General features: G+C 39.1%; 3 protein-coding genes and 1 long non-coding RNA gene across 4 annotated transcripts in view; 3 read left to right on the forward strand and 1 right to left on the reverse strand.

Moving 5' to 3' along the window:
- hoxd4a (homeobox D4a) overlaps window positions 1–1,585 on the forward strand; it is a 28,150-nt gene extending 26,565 nt beyond the window's left edge. The window contains exon 4 of the mRNA XM_039757702.1: window positions 1,500–1,585. The gene's annotated coding sequence lies outside the window, so the exon portion shown is untranslated. The remainder of the gene's footprint in view (window positions 1–1,499) is intronic.
- Window positions 1,584–18,254, forward strand: hoxd3a (homeobox D3a). Its single transcript, XM_039757699.1, has 2 exons — window positions 1,584–2,035; window positions 17,262–18,254. The coding sequence occupies exons 1-2, from the start codon at window positions 1,600–1,602 to the stop codon at window positions 18,008–18,010; spliced, it is 1,185 nt and encodes a 394-aa protein (XP_039613633.1). The 5' UTR covers window positions 1,584–1,599; the 3' UTR covers window positions 18,011–18,254.
- A 1,425-nt stretch (window positions 18,255–19,679) lies between these two features.
- Window positions 19,680–22,462, forward strand: LOC120531879 (homeobox protein Hox-A2-like). Its single transcript, XM_039757705.1, has 2 exons — window positions 19,680–20,655; window positions 21,553–22,462. The coding sequence occupies exons 1-2, from the start codon at window positions 20,310–20,312 to the stop codon at window positions 22,221–22,223; spliced, it is 1,017 nt and encodes a 338-aa protein (XP_039613639.1). The 5' UTR covers window positions 19,680–20,309; the 3' UTR covers window positions 22,224–22,462.
- Window positions 22,463–24,859: 2,397 nt separating this feature from the next.
- On the reverse strand, window positions 24,860–26,756 carry LOC120531881. Its single transcript, XR_005634176.1, has 2 exons — window positions 26,669–26,756; window positions 24,860–24,951 (listed from the first exon to the last, which is right to left on the reverse strand). It is a non-coding gene; the product is annotated as an uncharacterized LOC120531881 (long non-coding RNA).
- Between the last annotated feature and the right edge of the window lie 49 nt (window positions 26,757–26,805).

Raw genomic sequence — 26,805 nt, forward strand, 5'->3', positions numbered from 1 at the left:
ATAATTAATAAAAAGAAAATCATTGTTTAGGTGGATTATTCCTTTAATGCAATTCAAGGTCACTGGTACTCCATGGGCATCACGGTGGTGCAGTGGGTAGCTTTCCGGGTCCTCCCTGCATTGTCCCCGTGTCTGCAGGTTAGGTGCATTGGCAATTCTAAATTGTCCCTAGTGTGTGCTTGGTGTGTGTGTGTGCATGCCCTGTGGTGGGCTGGCGCCCTGCCCGGGGTTTATTTCCTGTGTGAAAGCTGGCCCGGACACACACAGACGGACAACATATTTTCAACCCACACACTGTTTATTTACACTATTTACAATTATGAATATGTGCACTCACAACCCCAGTGCCTTCAGCACCGATTTCCCCAAGCCCAGGCCACACAGTCCTGTGCCTCTTTTCTCCTGGCCGCCTCCAGTCCTTCCTCTCGCTCCGTCCTCTTCCACCCGACTTCCGCTTCTCACTGAAGGGAGGCGGCCCCTTATATAATGCTCCCGGATGAGCCCCAGGTGTTCCCGGCATTCCCTCCTTAGCCACGCCCCAGCGTGGCGGAAGTGTCGGCTGTCCTCCTGGCAGCTCTCCGGGCGCCACATAAAGTCTTCCCCCCAGCACTTCCTGGTGTGGCGGAAGTGCTGGGCTCCAGGGACAATTAGGCACTGGGGCGCCGCCTGGCGGTGGCCACGGGTCCCTACAGGGCTGGGCTTCAAAGCCCCCTACCCGAGGCCTCCTGCATAACCAGGACGGACGCCCCCTCTCGGTCTGGAGGAGGCACACGCCCACCTCCGGTCTTCCAAGGCGTCCCCGGCCAAAGACCACACGGGGTAAACTGGCATCGGGACGCCGCCTGGCGGTGACCACGGGTCCCTACAGGGCTGGGCTTCCAAGCCCTGTACACGTGGTCCCCAATATAACCAGGACGGACGCCCCCTCGCGGTCTGGAGGAGGCACAAGCTCTCCTCTCCTCCTCCTGGGTGTCCCGGCCGGGGACCACACCTGCCTTGCGCCCTGTATTGGCTGGGATTGGCTCCAGCAGACCCTCGTGACCCTGTAATTAGGATATAGCAGGTTGGATAACGGAGGGATGGATGGATGGTACTTCATCTGGTGGTGATTCCAGCTGTCTACTGAATGCTGCTGGGATAGGCTTCTGGTTTCCCCAAGCCCCAAAACTGGATGGTTAACTTACTAAAACAAAGAGGGTGTACAGTAGTGCAGTGATTAGTTCTGCAGCCTCACAACTCCATAGTCATGGGTACAAATTCTGGCCTTGTCACTGTCTGTATGGATCTTCTGTTTTTCTCCTTGGGTCCTTGTGGATTTTTCTCCAGGTTGTATTTTTTTTTCCCACATCCCAAGCACATTACTTTATGATACTTGATGAATCTAACTTGGCCCGGTGTGTATGAGTGTGCCCCGTGGCACCCCATTCAGGAGTTTATCTTGTGTTATAGGTTCAGAGGATTTGAAAATCATTTTTACGTGCTTTTCCTTTTTCTTTCAGATTTGAAAAGCAACAAAGAGTGGAAGATTCACCCCACGTGACATAACCAGTCAATGCTTCTGGGCCAGAACTCCAAAACCCCAGAGCTGTAATAGCCAACATGCAGAAAGCTGCTTACTTTGACAATGCCGGACTGTTTGGAGGTTACTCATATCCGAAAACCGATACGTATGGCTACAGCACTAATCATCAGCCGTACCCTCCTGCTAACATCGAAAATGATTTCCAAGGCTCTGTTTGTACAATACAAACACCCGCCATCAGACCCCCAAATCACAAAACTGGTGAAATGAATGGCAGCTGCATGCGAACAAGTGGCAGCCAAAGTAGCAGCCAAGCCAGCAGTATAAACGAGCAACAGGCACCCCCACTACCAGCATCACCGCCAAACTCAAACAGCACCACCTCGCAGAAAAAAAAGTCATCATCAGGCACTTCTTCTAACCCCGTCTCATCAGGTATTACTAAGCAGATATTCCCATGGATGAAAGAGACACGGCAGAACGCGAAACAGAAGAGCAACTGCACAACTTCAGGTACTGAGTTCAACTGTTCATTTCTCATGATGACTTTTACTGTTGTAGGGCCTAATGACTTTCTAAAAAAGGGTTATGCATTATTGAGACCACCGAGCCATAAACCATAGAGATGTGTTACGGAGTGAGCATTCAGCATATACCAGTAATGCAGGGGACAAAGGTGTTGGCTTATCTCTGACAGAAAATGTGTAATTTATTCAGTGTTTCCTCGGGGATGCATTAATTGTCATTGGTGTGCTATAACAAGGCGGGCAAGTTATTACATATAAAGGTCATTCCTCAATTAGGAGGGAAAATATGTAAATATTGCCCACCAAAGGCTATAATCATTAATAAAAACACAGGATTTGTTTTCTTACTTTGCAAACTAGTTCACAAATGATCTGCTTAGAGAAACGGCAAGAAAGACAAATTATAGGCATACAGTTAACGGAGGATTTTACATAAAAATACCACAATTTGTGATATGAGCAAAGCCTCATTTTCTGTACTAAGAATAATCGAGCATCTTACTGTAATATCTACTTTTACTGAATGAACAAAAATTAAACTTTGCACTATAAAAGTTAACGTCCAAGTGACTGAGGCCTTTATTATCCCGTGTCAGAATGTAGCCACCTGTAATTTGTTAAAAGGAATTTGTACCTGCTGCATCCCAAAAACGTTCAGAATAGGCTGGTTTTAGACTGTCATTTGTCTTGAAGTGGGTGGCACAGTGGCACAGCGGTAACACTACTGCTTCACACTAAGGATGCCAAAGTTTGTATCCTGAGTCCTCCCTGTGTGGAGATTGCATGTTCTTCACGTGTCTGTAGGGGTTTACTTCCACAGTTCAAAGACATGCAGGTTAGATGGATTGGTGATGTTAAAATGCCCCTAGTGTGTGTTTGGTGTGTGTGTGTGTGTGTGTATGAGTGTGTGTGTGATCAACTTGCAATGGACTGGTGCCCTGTCTTGGGTTTGTTCTTGCCTTGCACCCTTTGCTAGCTGGGATGGGCTCCAGCCTCCCCTCCCCACAAACTAACCCACCCCACCCAATTGTGATCCTTGTCTGGATTAAGCAGATTAGAAAATGACATGTCTTGTTTTAAAATGATAGATATGCCATATTAAGTATAAATATCAATTTAAAGTCTTCTTCAAATAATTAGTATATCATTATATGTGATTCTGTATTTCCATGAATGGATATATACAGTAGATGTGAAAGGCACTTTATAAAGGAGACCTATATATGAAGGGCACTGTATGATAGATAGATAGATAGATAGATAGATAGATAGATAGATAGATAGATAGATAGATAGATAGATAGATATTTTAGTATAGTTGGTAGGATAGATAGATAGATAGATAGATAGATAGATAGATAGATAGATAGATAGATAGATAGATAGATAGATAGATAGATATCCTGGGCAATTCACCGGCATGATCTGTATTATTTCCACAACCAGATAGCTAAGTAGGTGGTCTTGAGTGGATTATCAGGAGCATTCGTATCGTAAGTGTGTGAAGACAGAAAAGAGGCTGAATGAGAAAGGGAGGAAACCAACTAAATTACATATCTTTACAATTTACGTGTCCTTTACAAGTGATTTTGTACCAGATTATTGGTAATTTACAGGCTACATAGATAGATAGATAGATAGATAGATAGATAGATAGATAGATAGATAGATAGATATTTTAGTATAGTTGGCAAGATAGATAGATAGATAGAAAGACTGCGGTGGGCTGGCGCCCTGTCCGGGGTTTGTTTCCTGCCTTGCACCCTGTGTTGGCTGGGATTGGCTCCAGCAGACCCCCGTGACCCTGTAGTTTGGATATAGCAGGTTGAATTCTTTTTTTTTTTTCCAAAAATAAATCCTTGGCCACCACTATAAACTACATGGAGTAAGTAACTGATCAAAAAAATATAATTTTTGGGTGGAGTATTACTTTGCAAATTTTTTCTTGGTTAGATTGGCTGCTGAAGTTCTCCTCAGGGTTTTGACTTTGACTTCTTTTTTTAATCTCCAAATCTTGGAGATTACATTAGATAGATAGATAGATAGATAGATAGATAGATAGATAGATAGATAGATAGATAGATAGATAGATAGATAGATAGATAGATAGATAGATAGATAGATAGATAGATAGATTTTCAATAGTGAATGGCCATCCATCTTCTGAATGGACAGGTAACCTAAATTTGTTCTCGAGGATAACAAGGCAGAAATCAATGCAGATGGGAGCAGAGACTATCCATACAAGGAGTGGAAGATGAGTCCGCATGCTAAATGGGCCAACTTCATTTAATGCTCTACAGGTTCACTATTAGATTGATAGAACTTTATTTTATTGGACCTACACTCTTAAAATTATAGATGCAAAAGTTGACCTTCAGAGCAGTAACCTAGGGGAACCATTTTTTTTCCCAAAAGAACCATCCACAGGAAGGTTCCAGAAAGAACCTTTATTTATTTAGATCCATAAAAGGCTCCATAAATAAAACAGTAGCGGAGAGGTAATCATACTCAGCGTTCAAGGTTCAAATCCTGTACTGGTCATTGTCTGTGTTGAGTCTTCACAAACTCCCTGAGTCTATGTGGGTCTATGAACGGAAGATGTGCAGGCAGGGCTAATTACCCTTTCTAAATTGTTCCATTGTGGGTATGAGTGAGCTCTGTAATGGACTGTCATGTTGGAAAGAGTTGGTTAATGCCTTTAGCCCAGAATTTGCTATGACAGGTTCTGGAACACTACAACTCTGAATCAGATTAAGTAGGACTGATAATGTTATTTTATGTGTATACAGGTCATAGACAAACACACACACTATATACACTTGTATATATAAGGGACAGGCAAAAGTAGGTTTGCAGTTGTTTATATGGAAAAAAAGACATGCAGGTTATGTTGATTACAATAACTTTATTAACTTTATTAACTCAAAAGAATGTCATAATTGCACAGTGCACTTAGGTACAATCTTATAAGAGCTGAAATTACTGGCCTCATGTACACTCAACTGGAAACCTACTTTTGCCCAACATAATGCACTATATAAATAAATGTACTGTGTATATATATATATATATATATATATATATATATATATATATATATATATATATATATATATATATATATATATAAATAGATAGATAGATAGATAGATAGATAGGTGGCACTATATAATAGATAGATAGATAGATAGATAGATAGATAGATAGATAGATAGATAGATAGATAGATAGATAGATAGATAGATAGATAGATAGATAGATAGATAGATAGGTGGCACTATATAATAGATAGATAGATACTGTACATATAGGTATTCTGGTTAAGCAATATATACCGGTCTCTATACTAGAACATGTAGTCTGTGTATATGCATATCTTTATGATTAAAATGTATATTTTTTTAGTTAATATGTGTGTATATATATAAATATACAAGTTATAGAGTTTGGGTTGGTGCTGATCTGGTTAGTGCTGCTGTCTCATGGCACTCCAAGTTTAAGTCCTGTGCCTGACTCTTATATTTGTGGTCTCATTCAGTCACTTCAATGTCTTTGGTCCGAATTCCACGTTTGTTTTTTGTCTGTGTCCAGATCTTCCAAATGCTTAAAGGCATTGATAAAGTTGATCCAGCAGAATTGTTTCACCTAATAGTGAATCACATATTTGAGGGCACCAATGGAAAATTAGGGGAAGCACAAGTTAGGACTGAAGTTAGGAAGCCCTTCTTTACTCAAAGAGTTGTTGATGTCTGGAACAAACAACCAAGTCATGGAAATAAAAAGAGTTTGAATGAGATGTCCGTACAGCTTAGCTATTAGTTAACAAATGAGCCTGATGGACTGAATGGTCTCCTCTCGTTTGTCACATATCTTATGTTCTATATTCTTATGTTTTTATGCGTCAGTCTACACATTCTCGCCTTGGCTATGTGAGATCTTCTAGGTACACTGCTTTTCCTCCCAAAGCCTAAAGAATATACACATTAAGTTAACTAGCAATCTTTAATCTTTACTGAACGAGTGAGTATGGACAACTGCCTGACATCCCATCTAGGCTTCTTTCCTGCCTTGTGCTTATTTTTGCTAGGAAAGACTCTGGCTCACCCTGGTCCTGTAACATTAAAAGTGATGACAGAAAATAGGTTTATGTTATAGATATTCAATTTACCCTGAATTAGAAAAAGAAGGCGTAGAACAGAGTTGGATGGATGGATGAATGGATAGAAGAGTGGATGAACCTCATCTTAAAACTTTCTTCTAGCTTTTTGATGAAGCAGATTAGGATGGGGATCAGCAGGCCTCCTAGAAAGCAGCAATCTACGTGAGTTTATATGGCAACTCTGATGTGAATGACTTGATTTCACTTTGAATTAAAGTAACAATTTACTTGAATAAGACTTTGAGCTCCTTTTGATTTTTGTTTTAAACTACTATTGCTGTACTATGACACAACACATTGGCACAGTGTTTGGCACATACATCTCATGGGTCCTGCGTCTGGGGTTCAAATCCTGTGACTATTCACTGTCTATGTGAAGTGAGTAATTTTCCTCCGTGTCTGCATAGCTCTTCCTTTAGATACTCTGTCTTTCCTCAAATCTACCCTTCCCAAATAAAATAATAAAATTTCATTACATTTTTACAGAACTTTTCTAACCTACTCAAAGTGCAGTGGGGAACCACTGCGACCACCGCCAATTTGCAGCAATCACCTGAATGATGTAAACGGCAGCCATTCGAACGCCAGTAAACTCACCACACATTAGGTATTAGGTGGTGAAGGGGTGAGAGATGTAGTTAGCCAAAAAGGGACAGGAGATGATTAGGGGGTCAAGAATGGATGTGGCCATGGTGGACACATCAGGGAACAAACTCCTTGGGATGGGAGTGTGGGATCTTAAAACTCACTAAATTAAACTCCAGATCCAAGGACCTTTTATGACCACAGAGAGTGAGAACCTTAATTTTTACATTTCATCCAAAGGACGTAGCCAATTGTTACAGCACAGTCTCCTCATAACTGCACGGGAGCACTGAGATCCACACACAACCATTCTTCTGGCAGCAACCCGATATTTTTTTCCTGGCCGAATCCATACTTGCTTAGCTTTAGGGGGATTACCTGTTCGGAAGTGCAGGTGCTACGGCAATCATGTGCGTTAAGTTCTCTGAAGACTCCTTATTAGTTCAGCATTGTCAGGATGGTCTCCAGTCCCAACGCGAACTAGACAAGAGGGTGTGTTTTGTGTATTCCATCAAGTTTAGGCTTCAGGAGACCTATTAATTGTCTGTGAGGAGAATGCATGTCCTCTCTGTTTTTGCACGAGTTTCTGTCCAGGCATGTGTTAGGTTAATTCACCCTCAACCCTGTGATGGACTATCCGCCAATCCAAGAATGACTTTTGTTTTTCTCCTTGGAGAACAATTATGTATTATGATTATTAGGGTTGTGCTGTTTATATTGAATCAGGCTGGAGGAATGGTGCATCATGGTGCAGGTTAGTGGCACAATGCTTAGCAGTGCTGAAAAGACCTTTGGAGACCTGGGAAGTGATCACGGCCGATAAATGAAATGGTGTTTGCACTTTCTCCCTGGGTCTTAAAGGGCAGTGCCCATGTATTCTGATTTGTTTCCGCATTCAAAAACACGCAGGTTAGGCTGATCAGCTGACAGTTTGTGTGTATGTGTGTGTGACTGTGCCATGTGACCGACTGGTACACGGCAAAAAAAAAAAAAATGAAATCTAAGCAAGTGGAAAAGCATTTACACTCACCTAAAGGATTATTAGGAACACCTGTTCAATTTCTCATTAATGCAATTATCTAATCAACCAATCACATGGCAGTTGCTTCAATGCATTTAGGGGTGTGGTCCTGGTCAAGACAATCTCCTGAACTCCAAACTGAATGTCAGAATGGCAAAGAAAGGTGATTTAAACAATTTTGACGGGCCGGTCTGAGTATTTCACAATCTGCTCAGTTACTGGGATTTTCACGCACAACCATTACTAGGGTTTACAAAGAATAGTGTGAAAAGGGAAAACATCCAGTATGCGGCAGTCGTGTGGGCGAAAATGCCTTGTTGATGCTAGAGGTCAGAGGAGAATGGGCCGACTGATTCAAGCTGATAGAAGAGCAACTTTGACTGAAATAACCACTCGTTACAACCGAGGTATGCAGCAAAGCATTTGTGAAGCCACAACACGCACAACCTTGAGGCAGATGGGCTACAACAGCAGAAGACCCCACCGGGTACCACTCATCTCCACTACAAATAGGAAAAAGGGGCTACAATTTGCACAAGCTCACCAAAATTGGACAGTTGAAGACTGGAAAAATGTTGTCTGGTCCGATGAGTCTCGATTTCTGTTGAGACATTCAAATGGTAGAGTCAGAATTTGGCGTAAACAGAATGAGAACATGGATCCATCATGCCTTGTTACCACTGTGCAGGCTGGTGGTGGTGGTGTAATGGTGTGGGGGATGTTTTCTAGGCAAACTTTAGGCTCCATAGTGCCAATTGGGCATCGTTTAAATGCCACGGGCTACCTGAGCATTGTTTCTGACCATGTCCATCCCTTCATGACCACCATGTACCCATCCTCTGATGGCTACTTCCAGCAGGATAATGCACCATGTCACAAAGCTCGAATCATTTCAAATTGGTTTCTTGAACATGACAATGAGTTCACTGTACTAAAATGGCCGCCACAGTCACCAGATCTCAACCCAATAGAGCATCTTTGGGATGTGGTGGAACGGGAGCTTCGTGCCCTGGATGTGCATCCCACAAATCTCCATCAACTGCAAGATGCTATCCTATCAATATGGGCCAACATTTCTAAAGAATGCTTTCAGCACCTTGTTGAATCAATGCCACGTAGAATTAAGGCAGTTCTGAAGGCGAAAGGGGGTCAAACACCGTGTTAGTATGGTGGTCCTAATAATCCTTTAGGTGAGTGTATATCATGACATTAAATCTTGTTTTCCTTATTGTAAGAATTATTGACTTATCAAATAACCTGTACTTATGATTATTTAGCTTACTTTAAGAAATCTTGTCAAGTAAATTGTGCTTACTCCATTGGCAGATTTTCCTTTGCTAAATAAAAGCAAAACAACTTCCATTTAAATTTTTTTTTGTCTAGTTTTTGCATAAGCATTTTTTTTTTGCAATGTATCCCATTCCGATCCTACCCTGTGCCAAATGCTGCCAGAAAAAAAAACTCCTGCCATCATAGATGGCAAACTGTGGTTGACAGGTTTAGAATCTTGATAGATGTAAACGGTACAAAAATAAAATCTATGATTTTTTTTTGAAAGCAGAGTGTGTGATACATTGGAGAAATATACATGCACAAATATTCTCAACAGACGATTGTTATAAAAGAATCTGTCATTATTTAAAGAGACTGCTGGAGCCAATCCAGGCCAACACAGGGTGCAAGGCAGGAACAAATATGGGGCAGGGTGCCAGCCCACCACAGGGCACACACACACACCCACACACCAAGCACAGACACTAAGGACAACCTAACCTGCATGTCTTTGGTACTGTGGGAGGAAACCCACGCAGACACAGGGAGAACTTGCAAACTCCACACAGCGAGGACCCGGGAAGCAAACCCAGGTTTCCTTACTGCGAAGCAGCAGCGCTACCCACTGTGCCACCGTGCTGCCCAGGGACAGTCAAGTACAGCAAAAACATATTGCTTAAGGATGTAATTATTTGGCTGAAATGCATTCTGACATTTGAAAACATGCTAGCACCCACCTTCATGCCAACAGCCGTTGAACAGACTGACTTTACATTTGTTGCCCCCTGCAGCACTGAGCAATGATTCACACTACAATATGCTGAACTCCAAAGCTTTTATTGTTTCTGTTTTTACACATTCAGCTGATTTATCGAGTGGATTTAAAAGCAAAATGGACAAATGCTACACACTTAGTAATCCTCACTGTACATTAATAAAATGTTAGTCAGTCATTTTCTAATGAATGTACAGGATTGCTGGAGCCCATCCCAGCTTGCATAGGGAATGAGGCAGGACCAAACCCCAGACAAGGCACCAGTCCATTATAAGGTGAAAACACACACACAAACCCTCCCAGCCACAAACACGGGCCAATTTATTATGGCCAGTCAACCTGAACTGCATGTCTTTGGACTGTGGGACGAAACCGGATCACCCGGAGGAAACCCGCACAGAGAACGTTTAAACTCCACACAGGAAAGTCCCGGGACACGAACGTGGGTCTCCTCACCGTGAAGCAGCGGCGCTACCACTGCACCACCATGCTTCCCCAAACAGAAAAATATTTAATTATAGGACAAACTTTTTATTCTGTAAAAAGAACCTGCCAGTGTTTGATCCATTTTGTTTATTTAATATAACAAAGGAGGCTGCACTTTGTTGTTTTTCTTTTGATTGATGAAACGTTTGCCTCTTAACAAAATAAATAAACTTATTTCTGTACCTAAATGATATACACTTAACACACACATTATATATATATGCGCTATGTATCATAGTTTGCTTGCGGTACTGATTCATTTGCAGCGGGGCGAGGGGAGTGGGGACAGGGCCCTCCTCACTCACGTGCCAGCCTCGGGCGTATGTTACATCCACTTAGCTCGTGAACAAGAACTACTTAACGGATTTACATCGGGTTTTTTTCTATGATTTGCTCAAACATTCCGGCTGATTTTGCAACTTCTCTCATTGTATGCACTAAGAATCATAGTCATAGATACATAAATATATATTTATATATATTTGTATGTGTATGTATAGGCTGTAATCAAAGAGGTTAGGAGCTCACACTGATACAGCGCATTGCCACACCCACCACAATGACAAACCAACTCAGGATCCCAGATTAGGACCCAAGTGCAGCCATGCAATTGGTGACACCTCGGCACCACACCAGTTCATATGGAGTGGAACCAGTGGGAGGTTTTTATGGCTGCCACCAACCCCTAGGTTTTCCCTGCAGGTTAGAGGGCCTACACGCAGGGCTGGATCCAGAACAGAGCAATTGCAGGTTAAGGGCCTTGCTTAAGGGCCCAAAGAAGTAGAGTCACATTTTGGCATTTACGAACTTCCGATTACCAGTGCAAATACCTTAGCCTCAGTGCCACCACTCTGCTATGTAATGAAAAAAAAAAAAATAGAAAAAAATCAAACTAAAAAGTGTTGGGGTATCAAATGGTAACCACATTTAATAATGATGGTTGAAAAAACAGGCAAAATCTTCTTCTTTTTTTATCGGCTGCTCCCGTTATGGGATGCCACAGCAGATCATCTTCTTCCATATCTTTCTGTCCTATACATCTTATTCTGTCACACCCATCACCTTCATTTCCTCTCTCACCCATCTATAAACCTTCGCTTAGGCCTTCCTCTGTTCCTCTTTCCTGGCAGCTCTATCCTTAACATCCTTCTCCCAGTATACCCAGCATGTATCTCTCCTCTGCACATGTCCAAACCAACGCAATCTCGCCTCTCTGACTCCCAACCGTCCAACCTGATCTGACTCTCTAATGTCCTCATTTCTAATCCTCTCCATCCTCATCACACCCAATGCCAATCTTAGCATCTTTAACTCTGCCACCTCCAGCTCTGTCACCTGCTTTCTGGTCAGTGCCACCATCTCCAACCCATATAACATAGCTGGTTTCACTACCACCCTGTAGACCTTCCCTGTCACTCTTGCTGATACTCGTCTGTCACAAATCACTCCTGACGCTCTGTTCCACCCACTCCACCCTGCCTGCACTCTCTGAAAAACAGGCAAAATAAATAGCACATAAGGGTGCAAAACAATTGGCATACTACCAGTGAAAACAATATATATAGATAGATAGATAGATAGATAGATAGATAGATAGATAGATAGATAGATAGATAGATAGATAGATAGATAGATAGATAGATAGGCACTATATGATAGATAGATAGATAGATAGATAGATAGATAGATAGATAGATAGATAGATAGATAGATAGATAGATAGATAGCACTAATTAACAGAAATATAATGTATGCATGAAAAGGAACTCTATAATTGATAGATAGATTTGAAAACCAATACATAGACAGACAACCAGATAACCCATAAAGTGCCATTTTAAAAACTTTATTTTAAAGGGTCTATCTATTTATATAGATAATAGAGAAATATAAATTTATAGATATATAGTTAAATATGCATGTAGAGAGATAGATAGATAGATAGATAGATAGATAGATAGATAGATAGATAGATAGATAGATAGATAGATAGATAGTGTCAGGGTTGCCAGGGGCCACGACCCGGCCGGGACGCCATGAGGGACCAGATGTGGGTCTGTGCCCACCCTGGATCACGTGGGGGTCGACTTCCTGGTTGCTTTGGGGGTCACGGGTTGAGGGCATGGAAGCCCCACCCTGCAGGGGCCCGTGGTCACCGCCAGGAGGCGTCCCAATGCCTTGGGGACCTGTTACCTCAGCACTTCCGTCACACCCGGCAGTGCTGGGGGGAAGATTTAGGTGGACACCCGGAGAGCTGCCGGGAGAACAGCCGGCACTTCCGCCACACTGGGGCGTGGCCAACGGAGGAGTGTTCCGAACACCTGGAGCTCATCCAGGGCTGTTATAAAAGGGGCCGCCTCCCTTCATTCAAGGCTAGAGTCGGGTGGAAGAGGACGAGGCAAGAGAGGAGAGTGGAGGCGGCCCGAAGAGAGGTGTTTGTGGCCAGGACTGTGTGTTGGGGTTTGTGCACTATTGGACTTGGTCTGAGTGACCATATTTGTAAATAGTATTGTAAATAATAAACGTGTGGTGGTGACAAACAACATGTCCGCCTGTCTGTGTCCGGGCTGCGTCCACAATAGATAGCACTATTTAACAGAAATATAATGTATGAATGAAAAGGAACTCTATAATTGATAGATAGATTTGAAAACCACTACATAGACAGACAACCAGATAACCCATAAAGTGCCATTTTAAAAACTTAATTTTAAAGGGTCTATCTATTTATATAGATAATAGAAAAATATAAATTTATAGATATATAGTTAAATATGCATGTAGATAGATAGATAGATAGATAGATAGATAGATAGATAGATGTGAAAGACACTATATAATAGATAGATAGATAGATAGATAGATAGATAGATAGATAGATAGATATGAAAGGCACTATATAATAGATGGATAGATAGATAGATAGATAGATAGATAGATAGATAGATAGATAGATAGATAGATAGATAGATATGTTGGTTAAGCAATATATACAGGTCTCTATACTAGAACATGAAGTCTGTGTGGAGCTTCTCAACTCCAGGGGGCACACGTGTATGACTCTATACATATACAGTATATATATATTTTGCCCAGAGGGGACTGGGCGGTCTCAAGGTCTGGAATCCCTACAGATTTTATTTTTTCTCCAGCCGTCTGGAGTTTTTGTTTTTTCTGTCCCCCCTGGCCATTGAACCTTACTCTTACTCGATGTTAATGTTGATTTATTTTGTTTTATAATTATGTCTTTCATTTTTCTATTCTTTAATATGTAAAGCACTTTGAGCTACTGTGTGTATGAAAATGTGCTATATAAATAAATGTTGTTGTTGTTGTTGTTGTTGATATATACAGTATATTGCAAGGGGTACAAGCAAGAAGAGTAGGAATCACTTAGAAAACCCTATTTAATAGTTTAGGGGTATGCACTGGTAGCATGTTGCCACCCACCACACGACGAACCACTTGGATATATATACTATAATATAATCATACATATGCTAGGTATCCCCTGCCACTCCACCCGTGTAGTAGTGAAACAGGACAATGACGAGGGCTCTGCCTGGCTCCCCACTCCTGAGGTCCCACTTCCTGCAGCCTCTGTCTTGGATTAGCGTTCATATATAGGCCCTGCAAATAAACTATGATTCTTAGCGTAATGAGAGAAGTCACAAAATCAACCGAAATATTTGAGCAAATCATATAAAAAAACCTGATCTAAATCTGTTAAGTTGTTCTCTTGTTTGCTAGATAAGATGAGGTAAGGTGAGCTCTGAGGCAGACACGTGAGTGAGGAGGGCCCTGTCCCCACTCCCCTCGCCCTGCTGCGTGTCTCTTGGATTCATGCAAATAAATCGGTACCGCAAGCAAACTACAAAAGTCGCAAAATCAACCAAATGTTCAAGCGAATTATGGAAAAAAATCCCAATCTAAATTCGTTAAGTAGTGAAAGCGGACAGACATACAGACAGACAAACAGATGTGGGATTTGATGTATATATATATATATAAAGAGAGAGATTGTAGGGGAGATCATCAAGAGGTAATGTTAGAAGTCTGAAGTGCTTGGAAAGCTCTATTTAATAAGCAAGAGAATTTGGCCCGCATCTGGCAATAAACAGAACAAAATGAAAGGGGTCAATTGTCCAAGTATGCAAATCTCCACGGAGTCTTCCTTCTTATAGGTGACACTCTCCATGAAACCAGGGTTGAGAATGATGATGAGCTTCCAGTCGCATAATCTCTTAAATTGGTCTTGGGGCAGAATTGTGAAGCTGGAAGCGTTGCCATACATCATAGTAGTGGTTTTTCTGGGCTGAGGAAAACAGAAGGGACTCACATACAAATGGTGCAACCTGGTCTTCCTTCAACCATACCTGTGCCTCTGGAGCCAGTCAGTTGCATCTTGCTTGTGTCACAATATATAGAAACATACACACTTCCACACTCACATGTATAATATATAGAGCTCAAAAAGTAAAGGCAAAACACAAAAAGAACACTAATATATTTCTGATTTCTAGCTGGCCATTATTTGAACATGCACCGGTTAGAAAGCTTCCTTTGCTTTATTAAGTGCAATGTCTAATATTTGGGTACAATAGTTCAGTGCTTTATAGTGCTACTTCACGTTTCCAGATTTCTGGAGTCCATTCTCTGTGCAATTGCTGTGTGCGTGAGATTTATGTGCTCTCCCCGTGCTTGTCTGGGTTTTCTGCAGCTGCTCAGGTTTTCCATCCACATCCCTACCCTGTAAACATTAGCATTAATCTTAACTCTAAATTGGCCGACACTCTTCAAAATACTGGTTCTCTAATGGTGCTTTGGGTTGTGTGATTCCTCGTAGAGCCATTGCTTGATAAAGAACCATTTCATTCTGTGAAGAGTTTTTTGGATATGATATTGGTTCTTTGAGCTTGGAAAAGGTTCATGCTGTGGAAAAATAGAAATATTTACTGTATGCTTGTCAGGCTACAACAGATCAAGAAGATGTGAACTGAGCCTGTGTAACTGTATGCAGCAAGAAAATCCTGACACACTGATACTTCACAAATCTGTTACCATCTGTTCATAGCTATTTATATAACCTGCTAGGGATCAAAATAAATAAAAGGTTCTTTCTGAAACCTTCATGAGCACAGATCATTTAGGAACCACAAATTGTTTCTCTATGGCGTTGCTCTGAAGAACCACTTTGGCACCTTTATTTTTAAGAACGTACTGTAAGTGAGGAAGTGCATGTAAATGTGCCCTGATACAGACTTGTGTCACTTGCAAGTTACGTTCTGACACGGACTTCATGCATCTGGCTGCTATGACACTGCACTGGATAAAGGGCTTTGGAATATTAAAGAATATGTTACGATATTTGCTTTTAAACTATTACAAATATATTTTGGATACAAATACTAGATCAGGCCTGGCTCCAGGTGGTCATTTAGACAAGCTAAGCCCTCCCCAGATATCATGTCAACCCCCCCACCCACACTGTTAGGTATAAAGTTACTTCATCATTTCGTGTTACAAATAATCTTATGCCACCCCACAGACAGTATTTCGGACACTCTGCCTTAATATTTTGGTCTGGAGCTCAGGCTGTGCTAGATATAACTGTAATATATCCTGAAGACTGACAACATTTATAGTATTTATTTGCTTGGCCCTGCTTGATCCCAACATTACACACACATTATAGCAAAATTAAAAATAACTTAAATATAAAACAGAAAAATATGAATTCAATAAAAATGTGAAAAAATAAAGAATATAAAGGATACTTTTATCTTTCTATCTAAATATTCACATCGATCTATCCAAGTTATTAAAGAAGAATAATTTCGAATTTATGATCCAACTTCAAAGTCATGCCTCATTTCATTTGCTTGTACATTTACTGTAATTATTGAATGCTTTTACTGCTGTAGGAAGGCAGAAAACCTTTTGAGTTTTTGAATTAAAATTATTTTGAAAGACGCCAATGTGGTTAATTGCCTTCATTAAATGGACACTACATTGTGCTAAAATCCCTTGATGTAATTCTAGAACGCTATTTATCATTCATCCCTCCATCCATACATCCATTTTCAAATATGCTTATCCGGAACAAGGTCTATCCTGCCAACTATACTAAAATTAATATCTATCTATCTATCTATCTATCTATCTATCTATCTATCTATCTATCTATCTATCTATCTATCTATCTATCTATCTATCCCCATTTTATGTAGGGTCGATTTGCTTGAATAACCTTCTCCATGCAGCTCCATCCTGCACTTACTTAGTCAAACATTTTCCTTCCTTTCTATCCATAAACAGTAAAAACCTCTCTGTTGACCTATGCAAGGCTTTCCATGTATATCTGGTGTCGATAGATAGATAGATAGATAGATAGATAGATAGATAGATAGATAGATAGATAGATAGATGAGTGTGACACTATATAATAGATAGATAGATAGATAGATAGATAGATAGATAGATAGATAGATGAGTGTGACATTATATAATAGATAGATAGATAGATAGATAGATAGATAGATAGATAGATAGATTGCCCCTAGGCCGAAATTAGGCTTTTTTTTACAGAAACGTAGTAGTTAAGGATATGGACTTCAGTCCCTGAGGCTGTAGGTTCAAATCCCGCTAATGACAGTGTGTGACCAAGAGCAAGTTGCTTCACCTGCCTGCCTGGAAAAACAACAGAAATGTAAGAAAATGTATCTCAAATTTTCTAAATCGACTAGAATAAAGTGTGAGCCCAGTACTAAGTAATTATAATGTATCTACTCATGGTCTAAACGAATGTTTTTTTTTTGTTTTTTCTGTTCCTATTATTATTATTATTATTATTATTATTATTATTATGATTATTATTATTATTAATAATAATGTATTTATATATTTTGCAGGAGAAACTTGTGATGACAAGAGTCCGCCAGGACCGGCTTCAAAGCGAGTCCGCACTGCGTACACCAGCGCCCAGCTTGTTGAACTGGAAAAAGAATTTCACTTTAACCGCTATCTGTGTCGTCCACGGCGCGTCGAAATGGCCAATCTTTTAAATTTGACTGAACGCCAAATAAAGATCTGGTTTCAAAACAGAAGGATGAAATACAAAAAGGATCAGAAAGCGAAGGGTATAATGCATTCTCCCATTGGACAATCCCCAGACAGAAGCCCCCCGTTAAGTGGTTCAAATCACATTGGATATTCCAGCCAGATCTCGAACGTAAACAGTCTTAACTACGATGCTCCTTCACCGACTTCGTTCGCTAAACCGCAGCAAAACATGTACGGCTTGGCAGCCTACACGGCACCACTCGGTAGCTGTCTGCCGCAACAAAAACGGTACCCGGGATCGGAGTATGAACATCATGCTATGCAAGGTAATGGCGCATTTGCTAATGCTAATCTACAAGGCAGCCCTGTTTATGTTGGGAGCAATTTTGTTGATTCCATGCCTGCTTCAGGTCCAATGTTCAACCTTGGCCATCTCCCCCATCCTTCATCCAGCAGCGTGGACTACAGCTGCGCTGCTCAGATCCCCGGAAATCATCACCACGGACCTTGCGATCCTCACCCAACATACACAGACCTGACTTCTCACCACGCACCTCAGGGACGGATACAGGAAGCACCCAAACTGACGCATCTCTAGTGGGCTGCGAAGATACTGCAGTAATGGCTTCTGTATTTTTATTACCTCACTAGTCTGAAGTACTTTATAATGATGTTCCATGAAAACCAGCTGTGTACATTCATACCGAACTCCCTGCTTTCAGCAGCTGTGTTCCTCTGTGAGACTAAAAGAGGCCAGATAAGGAATGTCTTTGTAAGCTGATGTAGTGCAATGCGCAACATATATTATGGACTAAAAAAAACTTACAAACAAAAAAAAAAAACAAACAACAAAAGATAACAATAATAAACTATAACATTTAAATTGAAAGGTAAGTCCTGTAGATCTGGCAACAAATAATAACTTGACAGATTGGGATTTTTATAAACAAAAGAAGTAAATCTCAATTCAGTGATGTTTTGGTCTGCATTTCGTCTAACTTCAGAGAGCTTAATTTTTAAATATATATTTTGTTGTTTCGTTTTTTTATGAATGTATGAAAGACATTGAAGTCAATATATGTATCTTATCAGTTTAAGGGGAAGCAACGTTTTTGTACCATTTATTAATTTATCTTTGTCATTGTATTCCTGTGAACATTTGTAGATTTTTGATGCTACATGCATTTGGTCAGATGAAAAAAATTCCCTTTCCATTATATTTCTATTATTTAGTGAGATTATGCAGAAATAGATGAAAGATAGTTAAAAAGCAGTTGTTCAAGTGGCTGGTGTCTGTAGTTTTTTTGTAAGGGTTAACTCTGGCAACAAAACCTGTAAATCATTACTATAGCAATTTTAAAAAATGTGACATTAAACAAAGCATTTCTAAAACACGTATTTATTTAAATTGTCCGGTAATATAGAAATCTATATATATATATAAATATATATAAATATATAAAATCATTTAGAATAAAAAGTTTTATTTATTTATTTTATTTATTTAATTTATTTCCTTATTTATGTCGCATCTATCTATCTATCTATCTATCTATCTATCTATCTATCTATCTATCTATCTATCTATCTATCTATCTATCTAATTAATTATTATTTTCTATCTTTAAGTTAAGGTTTTCATTTTTAGAATTTTACGCCAGCATGTCCTTTACTCACGCTTATGTACGTTAATTCATTAAATATATGGATGAAACTTTAAATGCTTAAATTGATTCAACCACCCAAAAATAATTATAATACTTTATGAAATGTTATATTTTAGTGTGTTGAGCTTTTTTTGTAAATAAAGTGTAAATTTAACGAAATAAGGTTATTGTTACTGACTACATGAGATACCATTGTTTCAATTCAAGTTTCCCCCGATGCAGATTCCATTTTTATGTTCACTTTATTTGGTGTTTTTAATTTATGTTTTTATTTTATTTGTGTGTATTTGTATGTTTGGGAGGGTGTAGTGTTTCACGAATTAACTAAATGAATTAAGGGATGAGTGTACGTAACAGGGAAGAAGCCTAGTGATTAAAGGTTTATTTAAAAATGTAATGGTTGTAAATAACGGACAGCTCCAACAGCTGCACTCTCCGCCATTCAGTCAGATTTTCCTTACTTTGAAATCGCACCCACACGATGCACCGACTCTAAAAAGCCGTCTCTCCCACGGATCCTGAAACAATGGCATTCCAAGTCAGAGTTTGAACCAACAGAAACCAGAAACAGAAAACCAAGAAACCGATTTTTTTTTTTTTTTTTGGTGTGTGCTATCTATTAGAATTAGAATTTTATATCGCTTTAAAATACTCGACTGGTAAACCTATTTAAATCCAATGAAGCAATCCGAAGACGGCCCAGCGCCAGCCCTCCAAGTCAGAGTAGCTATAAACCCCCAGCTTGAGCTCTTTCTTCTGCTGCTTGACACTCACTACCTTTGTGACAACGCACAAGATTAATTAATTTGTCTTCCTCGTTTTCCAAGCAAAGAGGGGTTTTGATTAATTGCAGACCAGTTCGCACTTTTAAAACACTCATCACAAAATTATCAGGGAGAAATACAAATTATGATTCAAATCAAGAAAAAGGATACAGCCGCGGATGTTAAAATAAACATATTCCTTATGAATTGTCCGATTCTCTTAGAATGTTCTTTTTATTGCTAACTCCTGTCATTGGTCCGGAAGATCATGTGACTGTAAATTCATTCCCCCATTTCATCGCTGTCCCCGTGAATTCAATATAGGCATACTTTAATAAATGCTAGCTAGCTAAATCGTTTTAGAATATTTGATTTGATAATAAACAAGCTGCTATTGTGATTAGGCAGGAATTAAAAAAAAAAAAGAACATAAAGAAATAAATACACCGAACCGTTGGAAGCCGCTATGAACTGTACTTTTGAGCGAGAGGTTGGATTTATCAACAGCGAGCCTTCTTTAGCGGAATGCCTCACATCCTTTCCTCGTCTGGGCGACACATTTCAAAGTTCATCAATCAAGCAGTCATCGCTTGCAGATTCAACACTGATTCGCCATCCCTCTGAACGAGGCATTGCTGCTCTGAACTCTGGAAACTCATATCAAAGGGAAAGAGACCAAACTTCGCAAGATGCTGAGAGAGGAGGTTTGGATGGCATACCCGTGGAATATGCCTGGATGAAAGAGAAGAAAGCGCATAAAAGAAAAGCAAACTCAACGACGGGGACTCTGTCCTCCGCATCTTCAAACGAAGGTTAGTGAAGCACAAGTGGTACCTTATAGTCTAAGAATTTATTTAATGCGATACAGATAGATAGATAGATAGATAGATAGATAGATAGATAGATAGATAGATAGATAGATAGATAGATAGATAGATAGATAGATAGATGTATTTTCCAGGGCTCTTTAACAACAGCTATAACTGTGTTACAGTTGTGTAAGAAGGGTTCGGGATGAAATAGGACGGGAGTACCGCACTGCATAAAATGCACTATGCCATTTTGTGTCGCTCAGCAGGCCGCCATCTTAATGTACAGACATACGACCTCATAGCACAAATCATGTAAGCTATTGGTAGCCAAGCATCCATATTTAATATAGCGCCTTTCGCCTTTCTGGAATGTCATAGTAAATTTTACAACTTATGTGACAAAGAAGAATACCCTTGGAGTGAACCCGGATTATGCTGGCACCACAGTAAAGCAATATATAATCCTCCAGTGAATGGGGGATGGGCGAGGGGTTAGGGGTTTATGTGTTTGTTGCAGGTTGATGTGGCACAAGAAGGAAAATAGCTTAGTATATATATATATATATATATATATATATATATATATATATATATATATATATATATATATATATATATATATAAAGAGTATAATTTAACCATCACCAAAAATCTATTTTCCTCTCTTCATCGACATTTATGAAAAATGCCATGAACGTCGATGAATGAGACGGCTTTTATAGTTAAAATATTAAGTAAAAAATCAAAATATAAAAAAAAAATTGAGAAAATTTCAATTTAACACAAATATTTTCGTTTTGCTGAACGTTCAATAAAATGACTAAGAACAAAAGGCCCTATGTGGGTGCTGATATGTCTGTGGGAGTCTGTGTAACATGTCCCCTCCTTCTGTTCTAGACAATGAAGACTATGCGGACAGCTACACATGCTGTAGCCCCATCGATGGTTCACGACGACTAAGAACAACCTACACGAATACTCAGCTGCTGGAATTAGAGAAAGAGTTTCATTATAACAGATACCTGTGCAGACCACGCAGAATTGAAATCGCGGCTTTGTTAGATTTAACAGAGCGGCAAGTGAAAGTCTGGTTTCAGAACAGGCGCATGAAGCATAAAAGACAGTCGAGATTTAAACAAGGGAAAGTATTCGAGGAAAAACACTCTTTTGAAAATAATGCCGATGATCAGCAGATGATTGGGAGCCCTCGGGCTATGTTGAACCAAGACTGCGGAGAAAACAGAAGAAGGGGACTCGCCAACAACGATAATGAACTGAATGTCCCGGGTCCTTTTTCAGAAAGTTCAAATCATGAAGAGTTGCTGATGACAAACGAAACCGATTTTTCACTTACTAACCTGAAAAATTATCCATCTGCTACTGACAGTCCTGAAAGTTTTATTATGACCACTATGGACGATTTGGACTCACTTTCTATTGAACCTTTGACTATAAATCCACCAAAACTATCGGTGTTTGACAATGACCAAGAAGGCGTTCCTTGTGACACCTTTAATTTTTTGGTTGAAAGTATTTGCACCACGGAATTCCATCAATTATCGTTATAAGGTTTCGATAGATTGTTTTGTTGTAATAGCTTAATCCGAGTTACATAGCAGATTCACCATTGTTAAATTACTTCTCATCCATGTTCAAGTGACCCTTACAAGTGCACAGCCTATAAGGAAACAAGTGTCTATGTGCACACTTTAAGTAATAATTTAACCTTGGCGAGTTTGCTGTGTATTATCATTCTTGTTGCTATCTTTCTTCTTGTACAGTGTTTCAGAAATAAATACTAAAGACTGTAACGACTGTCTCCATTGTTTTCGTTTCAATATAAACAATAAAATACTACTCGTGCTCTTGTTTAACCGAATAGTAAACACTGCAGACATCGCACGCATCTATCTGTCTTGTGATTAAGTTGGCTGATTTATCCTGGTTACACTGGTCACATGGTGACTTGCTATTGATCATCTATCATATCTATCCGTTATAAAATAATTGTCCTGTTCTTACTTTTAATCAATTCAATCTATTATATAGTGTTTATCACATCTATCTATCTATCTATCTATCTATCTATCTATCTATCTATCTATCTATCTATCTATCTATCATTGGTAAACAAGAAACAACTTATAGTTGTTTTCTACATTAGACTAATACCTCTTTGCAGTTTTCTTTGGGAGTTGTTTGGAGTCTTGCTATAACATATTCATTTTTTATTTTTGGGATAGATGTCTCTACTATTCTGCGGTGGGCTGGCGCCCTGCCCGGGGTTTGTTTCCTGCCTTGCAACCTGTGTTGGCTGGGATTGGCTCCGGCAGACCCCCGTGACCCTGTAGTTAGGATATAGCGGGTTGGATATTGGATGGATGGATGTCTCTACTATTATGTCATAATAAAAATAATGAACCTTAAAACATGTGTGTGCATATTAACTAACGAGACAGAACAGATAAGTGTATCGTAGTATTGATTTGGGACAATGTTTGTTGTACTTAGTATATTTTGTTGTACTCAGTTTCTTTCTTTCTTTCTTTCTTTCGTCTAAGCTAACATTGTTTGCAATAACAAGTTGAACTTGCTCGACATAGTCCATTACTAAACTGAAAAATGATTCGGGTAAACATTGAAAGCACACAGCACATTCGCCAATTTTAAACTTAAATCTTAAAGTGCTAAAGTAATCCTTAAAGGATTCCATATAAAGTATGAATATATAAGGATCTGGGTTCAAATCCAAGTCCGTCATCTATCTGTTTGGTTGAAGCGATTTGAGATTTGACGGCCTATATATTGCACTGCATGCTACCAGGATGGTTTCAAGCGCCCTGTAACCATGTATTAAAAATATTTATTTTTTATATGGATGACACCTTTGTCCAAGGCGACTTATAACATTTGATAGATACAAGTGGTTACATTTTTTTCCCTGACACGTGAAGTGACTTGCTCATGCTCACACAGTGCGATCAGCAGGATTTGAACCCCCAAACTCAGTGTTTGAGGTCCAAAACCTAAGCTATGTTCTTCAATGTAGTCATTTCTTACAATGAAAGTATTTTAATTTACAGAAACGTATTGGAAAACGATTTTTTTTCCATCATTCGTTTAAAGACTTTATAACACATTATTTTGGTATTATACATATATAAAAATATTTATTAAACAAGAAAAAAAAAAGATTGATTTATATTTAACGTTTGCACGTTACTTATGTTGACTGGGCACATACAAACATACGGGTGTTTATGCGCGCACATGCGTAAGTGGAGATTAAACTGCTTAATTTTTTACCAACGATATAATTTGAAGGCTAAGGCAACACCACTAAACGAATTCAGAAAATGGACATGTCACACGGTTGTTTCATGACATAGAATTGAAAATTAAAAGGCATGAATTAAGTTCTTTAATTGAACCAAATGTTGTTTGAAATGTAATGTGGTAAACATATAGTCATCCATCCACTCTCTGTCTATCAAGTCATTATCAATCCAATTCAGGTTATTTTTGTCAAGCGCTCTTCATTGAGGGCAGACGCAGAGCGCTGTGACAAATTCTCAGGTATAGGCCTAACGCAAGTTTTACTTTTACAAATTGCTAGAAACAGAATTAGTACAAGTAAAAGACACAGATTTGTTAAAACACACATAAAACAAAGCAGAACTAATTAACATGTAGAGAAACCAGCCCTATCTGTCCATTAAGTAATTGTTGAATTATGGTCAGTTATAAAACCCATTTAATGGGGGGAGCGGGGAGAAGGAAATATCTAATTATATGCAATTGATTCATATTTATTAAGCTCTGCTGAGCCTCGAAAGTGCAGGGAAAGCGTATGTGTTTATTATGGGAGAAGAGTTTTAAAAGATTTCAACTTGTTCTCATTTTCCTTTGTTATGATTCCTTCAGTCAGGGTGAACTGTCGGAAACCACGTGACCAGAGGGCAGGCCCCGATTTAGATTTGGAAGTTCAGGGGGAAACCAGGAAAAAAAAACATACAGAGATTTTGTTTACTTCTGTGACAAAACATATTTTTTGTAGTTGGGCACAAGATAATCTGTGAAAGTAAAGAAAAAAAAAAAAAACAAGATAGGATCGGGAGACGAGGTGGCAATGGTGTTTTGCTGCTGCTGCGCAGTTGTCAGTGGGGTATTATTACGACTTCATCAATCATTTGCTTGTGCACTGTTTTTTTTTTTCCAACGACAGCCATTCCTCCTCCTTCGGAACAAAGCAAGGCCAGCTGGGATGCGCTCAGCAGAACCCGCCAAAAGATAAATCTGAAAAACAGAAATCACAGTATTTCAAAGCAGCGTTATCACGCTCCAGTATATTCTAAAACCAATCTGTCACATTCTCATTTCAGGAGATTGCATAGTCAAAAAGAGGAATCTGAATTTCTCGCGTTAGACTTTCCTTGGCTTAGGTGCAAATAGTCCATTTAACACACGCACACATTAAAACGGACGCACATTGTAATCAAATACAGCTTTATGGGGATAACTATATGCCATTGTTGTTATATTACATTCCAATTTAACACCAATGGCCATATAACAATAACAGCACATAAGGTAAAAAAAAAAAATAAATAAAAATGATCTATCTCTAAACAATGTTACCCTTAAAAATATGAGGACATTTTCCTTGCTGGAAGCGTCTTCCCTCAGTCCTTCAATCTGGCAGGAAAACACATAATGCCGGCTCTGTCTCACTTCTTCACACGCACACTTGGCTGCCGCTTTCCTCACCCTCACACATAATAACACACACACCCACACACAAAACACACGACTCCTCTCTTTCCACATAATAAATACACAAATAAAATACAATAAATACATTCAAGCACTCTGTCACACGAGGCGCCTTTCGCACATGTACGATGTAATATATTTTATAAATGCGCTTTTGAAATGCATATAACGGAAGTAAAATATAACTAGTTGTTATTAGTCATTTGATCTAAAGTTAAATAACTGCATATTACTGTAAGAGTATTTGAGCTCCGCAGTTTGATCGTCTTCTTCGTGCACAGCAGGATTGCTGGTGTTAAACTGACAACAACACTAACAAGTTTTATGTATTCCAAAATCATACAAATGAACACTAAAAAAGTGCATGCATGAAAAAGACTCCGTAACAGACTTTTAAATGTTAAACACTGTAAAAGTGAATTTAATACTGGCGATTTTGCAGTGTGTTTGAAATCATTTCAGAAAAATTCTAAGATGATAAACATAAATTGTAAACGTATAAGCTATACAACAACATGAAGTTGGAACAGCTGCACACATGAAATCTGATTTCAGTTATAACACGGACGACATACTTTTAAATTTATTTACACGACTGTACTAAATAATCAACAAGAGACGTGTAAAAAAAAACAGCTTAGGGATTTAATATTGATGGACGTACAAGCATAAAAGTTAGCTCAGACTTTATTGTATAACTGGGAAAAAAATGTATTTTTCAAGTTGATCTGATCACCAAAGTTCGAACAGGCCCATCTTCGACAGTGTCCGTGCAGGATTTTAAAATGAACTTGTTTTAAAATGTGATTTTTTTATTTTTGCTTATTTTTATTTGGCATCAATGAAATAATTCTTTTTGAAAGAAAGAAAGAAAAAAATCAAATTCTAAACGTAAAATTTTGCATTTTTGCTTTATATTTTGCATCAATTAAATCAACCACAATACTGTTTGAAAGAAAGAAAGAAAGAAAGAAAGATATGAAGGCATCTTTGTGACCAACCTATTTACGTTTCCCTGAAAAGTATCAAGGATCGTTTACATTTTTTACGGGCAAAAGTATATACCAATTTAAATATCGTAAAGGAATTGTGCGCGTGTAGTTTTATAATCAACCGTGCTGTTTAAACAAAAACTATTAACAAGGCACCGAATTTCTTCCGCCACACACTCTCACAGGCACACACTGTTAAAAGAGGAAAAATGACCACCCATCAGGCAGGCCCTGTAAACCTTACTTACTTCTTAGTTCCCGCTTCTAAATCTTCAAAAGACTGCTATGTCCATATCCTTCAAGAAAGTAATCAGACCAACAAAGTTTCCCTACCTACTGCTGAGAGAAGCTTAAAACGTATGCGCTCAGACATAGTGCCAAGTGA

This window comes from Polypterus senegalus, chromosome 6, assembly GCF_016835505.1.
Source record: "Polypterus senegalus isolate Bchr_013 chromosome 6, ASM1683550v1, whole genome shotgun sequence".
In the NCBI taxonomy this organism is placed as follows: Eukaryota; Metazoa; Chordata; class Cladistia; order Polypteriformes; family Polypteridae; genus Polypterus; species Polypterus senegalus.